The following is a 10,350-nucleotide window of genomic DNA, read 5'->3' as shown; positions in this document are numbered from 1 at the left end:
CTTCCTGCTTTGAGGAATGCCAATGGGAAAAGCAAAGCAGTGGGCTACTGCCACCTTGAGTTCTGGATGAGAAAATCCATAGTCTAAAAAATTAAACACCAAAAGATTTCAATTATAGGTCAATTTATTTGACCATTCGATAAAATGAAAATCATAACTAAAATGTATGTAATAAAAACAAATCGGACAGTTTTTTGTGCTATTCACTTCAATCACTCAATCTCACACAAACTCCACTATCGCTCTCTTTCTCTCTCTCCCTCCCTCACTCGCAGCGCGTTAAATCTTTGCTGCTGCTGCCAACAGCACTGCTCGCGGTACAATATGAGGTAATTCATAGACCTTTTTACATGATTCAAGTCCTTTAACACTAGAATACATTTTCCCCAAAGCAACGAATTTCTTGATGTAGATTTACGTTTGCGTAACTGTGCTGGAGTTTATTTAATAAACAATGAAAAACTGCTAGTCATTGAGCTAAATGGAGCTAACGGGGCTGGGAATTTGCTCATGTTAAATGACAACAAATGCAAAACAAAAGTATTTGAAATGTTTATTCATTATAGTGCGAGCTGAGTTTGTGGAATACAGTCTAATATAAGTAAGATATGCCTTAGCTTGAGCACTTGTATGCTAAAAACAGAGCTGTCATGCATGTTTGCGCATGCGCAGAGACAAAAAAAAAAAAAAATCATATGCTTCCTGCTTTTGTATGCGTTAAAATAAAAATAAGTAGCTGTTACATGTTAAAATAGCGTATTGAATTCCGCCTTTATTGTGTAGTAGCTAAGCTGTCAGTACTACAGCAGTTTGTGACCATTTGGTAACCATTTTTTTTCTGGCGAAATTGGTACAATGTTAGAATTTATTGTTTCACATTAGAAAGGGAAATCCCTTATTATTATTATTATTATTAGTTTTTTTGGAGTGCTAACAAATATAGCAGGTGCTAGACACACTCAGAAATAAAGCTACAAGAGCTGTATGAGTCTTGGGTGGTACTTCAAAAAGAACACATTTGTACCTAAAGAGTCCACTTCTTGAATTTTAGGTACTAAAAATGCACATTTGAAATACAAATGTGTACCTTTTCAAAAGGCCACCCAGTGACAGCTCTCCTATTTTTATTTTTTTCACAGTTTAATATAAACCATTTTTGTATGTGTTGTGTTTTGTAATTGATATTTTGAGTTATGTGTTACTATGTTACTATGTTTTGGTCACATTAGCAAAAATTAAATTTACGTTACGTTTACGCTGTTCTCAGTGTAACACTGCTAAATCTTTGAAGGAAATTATTTTGCCAGCACCTGAAACTTATCACAATGCTTTGAGATTTTGGATTTTTAAAGGGTATCAAAATTGACACTCTTTACTTTGTTATTGTACCCTGACATTTTTTAGAGGTGAGCAAATAATCTGTGTCAGTTAATCCACAAAAACATAGCTTGTCTTGGTTATTTTTTAATCATGATCAAGAATGGTTTTCAATCTCTGGTGACATCAGTTTGATGCCTGGCAGATTATTCTTAAAGGGATAGTTCACCCCAACATTCTGTCTTCATACTCTTTTCAAATCAGTCTGAGTTAAAAAAAAAAAAAAGAAGATATATTGAAAAATGTAGGAAACCGACAACCATTATAGTCAGGGTGTTTGCGAGGTCTTAAAACGTATTATAAGTTGATAACTCAATTATGGGAAATTTAAGGCCCTTAAAAGGTATTAAAAAGTCTTAATCACATTTTACAAAGTCTTAAATTTTGTTCAAGTGTTGTCCAAAGTGTTTGACTCCAAAAAACTTTTTTTTTTCTTCCTAATAATAACAACTGTGTGCTCAATCTACGCGATTGGTTCCAGCCGGGGCATTTTTCATCCGGGTGAGAAGGTGATATGACGCTCTCCACATGTAGTGAAACCATAAAGTGAAACATGGGAAATTTTAAGCTTGCATACTCCTGGTTGGAGAAAGATGAGTTTAAACAGTGGCTAAAGTCTGTTGCTGAAAATAACTGCATAATTTATTCTTTCATGCTTTGTTTCTTCTGAGCTTATTTGAGTTCAATGGAGTACAACCATGCAACATATTTATTTAACTACAACTGTTTATTAAGTTAAAGATTTTTATACCCATTAGAACTTGAAGTGGCGATGAGGTTTAAAAATATTCCAAGAAGATCTTTTAAAAGTCTATTGAAATTACCGTTAGGATTCCTGCGTATACCCTGATAGTATTGTTTTTTCCTATTGTGGATATCAATAGTTTCCCATTTCCAACATTTTACAGCATATCATCATTTGTGTTGAATTGAATAATAAATCTCAAACGAGTTTGAAACAAGTAGTGCGTGAGTAAATGATGACAGAATTTACTGCGCCAATAAACAGTATATTTGACCTTAGTTTAATTTCTGTCATTATTGCATATTAACCTAGCAATAATATTATTGCTTGTGACGGAGCACGAAATGTTCAAATCAGATTAAGTTGAATGTGTATTGGAAAGCATATGACAGTCATATGTTTATCTAACCTGTGTTCTCTCAGAGAAGGTGATATCCTGTCCAAAGTCTCGGGGTCAGTCACTGGAGCATTTGACCCACTCCTGATAAACAGTACATTATCTACTGCACACTGTTTAGAATGGCAAGGGGTAGATTTGCTTTTGATATCACCGCCCTAATTGTAAAATTTAAATGTATTTTCACATTTAAAATGTAAAGTTAAAGGAATGTCTGACAAAAAGGTAGTGTAATAAAGATTTCTGTTTACTGAGGGCTTATTTGTGCATAATCACTTACCACCGCATCTGAACACATTTTTTTCAAGTATAATATAAGTACAATTATGCACTTTAAGGTAAAAAAATGACTTTACATGTCTATGTTCTTTTCCTTATTTGAGCATGCAAACAGAAGAGCACATGTTCTATTTTGAACTTTTAAAAAAACTTTAATAAATAAATTAATCAAATACAATTAGTAATAAAAACAACATTAAGTCAAGCATGTCTTATGGTGCAAAAGTAAATTTACATGGTTTTACTTTGGCAAGGAATGAATGCAGACTTCTGGAAAGGGGGAGACATATGACACAATATCCGTTTTATCTCGATTGTTGTTTTTTTATAATCGTCATGAAGGCCAAAATCAAAACAATTTTTTATTAACTGCATATTCATTGTTACTATTATGGTGGACTTGTAGTGAACTTGATTTCAATTTTGACTGACACTTTTCACTGAAATGTAGCTTATGTCCATGTCTCACCTGAGTCTTGCACAGTAAGCCTGACTAGAAAATTTCAACAAAGCATTACTTTATTTTGGAAGCAATAACATTATTGGTGGGGACATTTTAATATTCTGTGGAGATTGGTGGGGACACGTCCCCGCCGTTCAATTTTAATTCTACACCCTTGGGTTAAGGACTAATCTACAATTGACTTTTTAAATTTCATCATACTTTTTAATTTTAATTTCTGTCGATCACTATTTTCAACTCAGAAAAATCATTGTTTTGTCATTGTGTTTGTATTTGTCTTTTATGTAGTTTGTATGTTTGTATCCGCATGTGTTTGTCAGGCTACACTGAGCGCGTGTGGTACCAGGGGCCGTTATGAGTGGGAAGAGCCTCTTGCTGAAGGTCATTCTTCTGGGGGATGGCGGCGTGGGCAAAAGCTCCCTCATGAACCGATATGTGACGGACCGCTTCGACTCGCAGTCTTTCCATACCATCGGTGTCGAATTCCTTAACCGCGACCTCGAAATCGATGGTCGGCTGGTCACCCTACAGATCTGGGACACGGCAGGCCAGGAGCGATTCAAGAGCCTGCGCACACCTTTTTACCGTGGTGCAGATTGCTGTCTGCTCACGTTCGCAGTGGATGACCTGCAGAGCTTCCAGAATCTGGGCTGCTGGAAAAAGGAGTTCATGTATTATTCAGATGTACGAGACCCGGAGCGCTTCCCCTTTGTAGTGCTGGGAAACAAGGTAGACAAGGAAGAGCGTGAGGTCGGTGAGGATGAGGCCAGGGCCTGGTGTGAAGAAAATGGCTGCTGTCCGTACTTTGAAACCAGTGCAAAGGACGACACAAATGTGGGGGCTGCTTTCGAAGCCGCTGTTCGGGAGGTTCTGGCTAGCGAGGACCCCATTGACCACACCTTGCTGAGCAGTTCCATCGATCTCCATGGAAACCGTAAAGTGACCCGCTCGTCCTGCTGTTGAGGTGCCTCTAAGTTGCTCTTGGCCTTTGTAATTATGGACGTGCTGCAGTGCTGGAGAATTATGGTACAGGCATCAGACGTGTGTGTCTTATGGGCTACTAACAGAGTTACCTAAAAGTAAAGGTATTTTATACATATTTATCTCTTCAAGTCTGGCACGAATAACATATTCTATGAAATTTCCCAGTCTAAGGTCTGTTTGCTTGTGATGTGGTGCTTTTAGAAGTGTTTTATGACAGCCTCAAATAAAACAAGGATGGACAACTTCGATCCAGGAGGGCCACTGTCCTGTAGATTTTACCTCCAATCTAATCAAGCACTGTAATCAAACCTGTAGCTTTCTATATGACTTGAGGACACTGATTAGCTTGTTCAGGTGTGTTTGATTAGTGTCGGATCAAACCTCAGCAGGACAGTGGCCCTCCAGGACTGAAGTTGTCTATCCCTGACATAGAATGAAGATTTAGCCTTAACAACACGTTTTGTACCATCTTAGTATTGGGCTATTATAGTACTTGTTGGTCTGATATTTTAAATTACATAACCCCAAATTTGCTTACTGACCACTGATATCAGTAATTCATATGGTACTTAAGTCAATAACGCATATTTTATTTATTTTGCTCAAGATATTATTTTGGCGAAGTTTTTCAGAAACGTGTTTCGGGCATATTTCACAACAAATTCAAAAGAAGAAAACAAAAGAACATAAGCAAAATATTATCATAAAATAGTTAGAGGGATAGTTCACCCAAAAATTAAAGTTCAGTCACCCTTCCTAACCTTTGAAGCACAAATTAAGAGATTTTTAATCTTTCACAAGCAAGGAGACATTCAAAGCCCAGAAATGTACTGTAGCAAGAACATGTTCCAAACAATCCATGTGTCCTGTCGACCTGTACTGTTGTTGAATAAAGTAATTATTCTATTTTGCGCACAAAGGTATTGCTTGTAGCTTTATAAAATTACAGTTGACCCACTGATGACACATGGAATGTTTTACCAATGTTCTTGATACCGTATCTTTCTTATATTTTGTTCTGACGATGAATGAAGGTCTTAGTGGTTTGGAATGACACTAGTGGCCCATTCCCTGGTAAAGTACTGTACGGGTCACCTTTATCAGGCTTGCGTTTCCACTACCAAGGGTACCCTTTTGGTGGGCGTGGTGTACGACAGAAAGTTGACGTCATTCTCGCTTGAAAAAAGGTCTACAGTAAAGCTCTACAGGTCGTTCACATATCATTAAGAAGCACTTCCCACAAAACAGATGCTTTATACACATAAATACTTAAGTATAAATGTTCATTACTAACCTTTATATAAACATGATTGATTATAACTGCAGAGCAACGACGATGTGAAATAGCCTCCTGTAACGTCTGCAATTATATTAAATAAATAAATGCAACATGTATGAACACATACAGACCTTTACAGTCTCTGATATGTTACCAATTACAGAAAAAGTACACACAGCAGACATTTAGTCCTTGTTTGATTTCAAAAACAACACTCAACATAGCCCACAGTCAGTGCACATGTAACTTCTGTTAGAGGGTAATTCTGTCAATCGGAGTTCATAATAGTCCAAAAGGCGATGATAAACATGTCAGTTTGTTTATGATTCAGGTTGCTGAAACAATTTGCCCTTGTGTTTTGTAAGGCTTCTTCTTTTTTCGTGCTTCACTCTCGCGTTTCTCCTTTCTTTTCTGAAAGGATTAGTTGTCGGAGACACTTCAATAATCGCACACACGTTATTATAATCAGCTTAAGAAGTTCATTATATCCAATATAGATGTGATCGCAAGAAAGCGAAAACCGCACACACTTTTAGACAGCCTCGTAAAACGGTAACAGGACACGGCAGATTTTGTTCTTCTTGGCTTTTTGGCTGTACATCAAGACAACGACAAGGTTTGTTTTGAGCTTGGGTCATCAATGGCTCATTATTATTTGCATATAGTATTACGATGTAATGTCTCGACTGTGTATTTAAAACATGGCGGCTTATTTGTTTTTATTCTGGCTAGCTCCAGGAACACGTGACTTATCTCTGTAACCAATCAACGCTCAGCTGCGCATGTAGCTCCACCTTTTGGTACCCTTTCTCGTGTTTGGTACTCTTTTGAAAGGGTGCCGAAAAAGTGGTACTGTATAGTTCGGTTCTGTATGCCTTTTGACAGTGCTGTACCAAAATAACTTTGAGGCTTGGGAGTGCTATATTGTTAAACTGCCTACTCCTTTTCAAATGACACCAGAGTTACCGGCCGCTACTGCATTTTATTCGGAAATGTATTCCCATGCCGCAAGGGTGGGTCCTGAGGCTGACCTGCAGACCTTTACACTAGGGTGAAAAATTATTGACAGTTTTAATTTTGGGTAAACCATCCCTTTAAATATTTTTTAATGAAAATGACTTGCAAACATGCAAATTTCTTCATCTCATTCATTTCGTTACGGTACATGTTTAAAAAAAACACATAACCTCACATTAGTGTACACAGCTAGCAAATCTTTTTTTGATGTTTCACTACCATTCTTTTTAGATAGAAAGGTACTTTCTTCTAATTGTAGTATCAAAGTAATTATTATTTTTTTGCTCTTTTATAAATTTCATAATGTAAGGAGTTTTTGTAACTGTAAGATACTACTACTGCTATTATGAGTTTGATTTATTTGTTAGGTTGTGTTTTGTCTTAATTGCATGTTTAACCTGGAGGCTGTTGTGTAGTGTTGAGCAGAGAAGTGGTTGTCTCTCTGTGTGTGTATATTTGTATTGGTGTGCTTAAAGGTTAGCACATGTGTCTGAATGAAGGCCTCTCTGAGAAATGGCATAGACACATGCACATTTAATTGTTTGAAAGCATGTAAAACATTGAAAACACTTGTATACATTTGATGCTTTTTAATTTTATTATTATTATATTTTACAGCAAACCTGAGAATAATGTTTGATTAATTATTTCATGTAAATCTTTTCCTCAGTTTCAGTCCAGTGTTAATATGAAACCAAAGCACACGATACCTATAGTATCTTGCACTGAATGACCTATGACCCTGCTTAAAGGGCACTTGTAAATCCTTGATAGAGTGCATTTATAGGTACTTTCACTTATGTATTTTATAAAATTAACTTATTTCCTAGTGCTTTTCCCTCAATATGAATGTTTTCTCTGCCTTTATTTTATGCTATAGGTCTTATTACAACCACATACCCAAATTTGTGGATTGGGCATCTGATATTATGAACTGACAGTTGCGTTAATGCATAACATGTAGCCGTATTTCTGTTTACAGACCTTTCCTTGCCTGCTTTTGTATGTTTGCTATACATGTAAAACACAGGAAATTGTTTGGACATGTTCACTTATTGTGTGTGTCCTCGCTGGAGCCTTCAGTTCGATGACGTACTGATTTAGGTCCAATATGTAATGAACATGGGTGTGATTGTTTGTTGCTAGAAACAAGAATTATTTCAATTATTTTTTTAATTACCCATTACATTGTGTGTTGATAACGTCTACACCTACCTCAGCCCTAAACGCAATCATCACAGTATTAATTTTTACACCCACCCAAACCCTAAACCCAACCACATCAGTTATTAATGTCTACATATACCCCAACCATAACAGTTATTAATGTCTAACCTTAGACCAAACCATAACAGTTATTAATGTCTACACCTACCCCAACCCTAAATCCAAACATATCAGTTATTAATGTCTAACCTTGGACCGAACCATAACAGTTATTAATGTCTACATATACCTAAACCCAACCAAAACAGTTATTAATGTCTGCACATACCCCAATCCTAAACCCAACCATAATAGTTATTTATGTCTACACATACCCCAACCCTAAACCTGACCATAACGGTTATTAATGTTTACACCTGCCCCAATCATAATGGTTATTAATGTCTACACCTAGCCCAACTCTAAGCCCAACCATAACAGTTATTAATGTCTACACATACCCCAACTATTACAGTTATTAATGTCTACACATACCTAAACTCAAACATAACATTAATTAATGTATATACATACACCAAACCTAAACCCAAATATAACAGTTATTTATGTCTACACATACCTCAACTATAACAGTTAATAATGTCTACAAATACACCAACCCTAAACCTGACCATAACGGTTATTAATGTTTACACCTGCCCCACCCATGATGGTTATAAATGTCTACACATACCCCAACTCTAAGCCCAATCATAACAGTAATTAATGTCTACCCCAACCCTAAACCTAACCATAACGATTATTAATGTTTACACCAACCCTAAACCTAACCATAACTATTATTAATGTCTACACCAACCCTAACCCTAAACCCAACCATAACGGTTATTATTTCTACACATACTCTATCCCTAAACACAACCAACAGTTAATAATGTCTGCACATAGCCCAAACCTAAACCTTATTAATGTCTACACAAGTCACAGTAGCATGGGTGTTACCGTAGTAGGCTTTACAATGTCACGCTTATTGGACCTGATCCAGTACATCATCATGCTACAGACTGCAACGAGGACATCTTGCACTTATCTTCTACATACATGTACGGTTTTCAACGTTTATTGGTACACTGTGGAATTGGAAAAGATGCAACACTGTGTTTCTTTTACTCAAACTGCTGATCATCCAAAATCATTCATTCCTAATGTTGGAAAAATCTGTATTAGTTTACTGATGGTGATTTCTAGCAAATCAAGGTACCAAACGTCTGGGTTTACAGTGAAGAAATGTTACATCAGATTTGTATAAAGGCCATGGAAAGATGTTACATCAGTAACTGTTTTGCTTACATAACTGCACTTTTCAGTGTTAAAAAAAAAGTTTTTTTAGTCTGTCAAAATGTCAACTTGATAAGCTTTAGGTTAATCTCACAAAGCAAATGCCCAGATTATTACACCTCAACATCAATGAAATCAATTATATTTTACATTTAATAATGAATATTAAAAACGTCTCTTGGAAATTTTTTTGGAATGTTTCCTTTCCATAGTTTAGTGAAATTTAATCTGCACATTTTTTTCATGGGTTTAACCTCATCTGTTTCCACTTGAGCGATTTTGCTATTTATTATGTTACAGTTCACAGAAGTGTTGTATTCCATTAATAATATCATATTTCCTTCTGTTCATTTGTCAGTGTGACCAGTCATGACCACAGTATTGAATTGTGGTTAATTAAGGGCATTACTGCAGTGAATGTACTTTGTCACTTTTTGACTTGTGAAAGATTGGTACCTCTGTATTTTCTGAGATGCGAACAGATTTCTTGAAACTGATTAAACGTCTATGGTGTTTTGAAAGCAAGGTTGTTGTTGTTGTTATGATCTCTAAATATGGCTGGCCCACAACTGTGTACTGTTTCACATCATCTCCAATGCAATAAGGAGGTCAAGACTGCTTTTTTTGTTTGCAAATTTAGTTCGCAAGAATCCAATGCAATCAATAAAGAAACTGCAACAGCAATCACATCATGTGTGGTCTATGCTTGCAGAGTTAAAGTGTTAGTTCACCCAAAAATGAAAATTATGCTATTATTACTGTCATGTCATAACAAACCTGTGAGTTTTTGTTTGTTTTTGAAACATTAATTAAGATATTTTATGTGTAATCAGAGAGCTCCCTCACTCCATAGACAGTAAGTCTTCAGACTACAGTCCAGAAAGTTACTGAAAATCATCCTCTAAATCACAGGTGTCAAACTCCATTCCAAAAGGGCTGCAGCTCTGCACAGTTTTGTTCCAACCCTAATTAAAAACACCTGATCAAACTAATTGAGTGCTTCAGGCTTGTTTGAAACCTACAGGTAAGTGTGTTGGAGCAGGGTTGGAACTAAACTGTGCAGGCCTTCGGCCCTCCAGGTATAGAGTTTGACACCCCTGCTCTAAATAGTCTATGTGTCTTTAGTGAGGAACTGAATATTTTCTAGGTATTAGAATACTTCTGTGCATACATGTCTCAATGTTGTCACCAAATCTTAAAAAAACCAAACCTCGATTCAGGCTTTTTCTCTAATTTTTGGCCTATTTCTAATCTTCCTTTATTTCAAAGATCCTTGAGAAAGTTGTTTTGGCCCAATAACAAAC

General features: G+C 36.3%; 1 protein-coding gene across 8 annotated transcripts; it reads left to right on the top strand.

Moving 5' to 3' along the window:
• The first annotated feature begins 267 nt into the window (after positions 1–267).
• On the top strand, positions 268–9,730 carry rab9b (RAB9B, member RAS oncogene family). 8 transcript variants are annotated; one of them, XR_015507283.1, is made up of 4 exons: positions 268–329; positions 3,582–4,461; positions 4,640–5,583; positions 5,856–9,730. XR_015507283.1 is itself a non-coding variant. In XM_087281372.1 (2 exons), the coding sequence occupies exon 2, from the start codon at positions 3,616–3,618 to the stop codon at positions 4,222–4,224; it is 609 nt and encodes a 202-aa protein (XP_087137498.1). In that variant the 5' UTR covers positions 268–329; positions 3,582–3,615; the 3' UTR covers positions 4,225–9,730. The 8 variants fall into 8 exon arrangements, 2 of the variants coding, with proteins under 2 accessions (XP_087137498.1, XP_087137499.1); XR_015507284.1 differs by having other exon boundaries at positions 3,550–4,461; XR_015507280.1 differs by having other exon boundaries at positions 3,582–5,583.
• Positions 9,731–10,350: the final 620 nt, after the last annotated feature.

Source organism: Danio rerio, chromosome 14, assembly GCF_052040795.2.
Source record: "Danio rerio strain M-AB ecotype USA chromosome 14, GRCz13ab, whole genome shotgun sequence".
Classification (NCBI taxonomy): domain Eukaryota; kingdom Metazoa; phylum Chordata; class Actinopteri; order Cypriniformes; family Danionidae; genus Danio; species Danio rerio.
The sequence above is the reverse complement of the archived record's forward strand: the minus strand, read 5'-3'. Positions and strand labels throughout refer to the sequence as shown.

What these genes read in the sequence shown, in the direction of transcription:
- rab9b (XM_087281372.1), top strand. Translation starts at nt 3,616, where the DNA reads ATGAGTGGGAAGAGCCTCTTGCTGAAGGTCATTCTTCTGGGGGATGGC.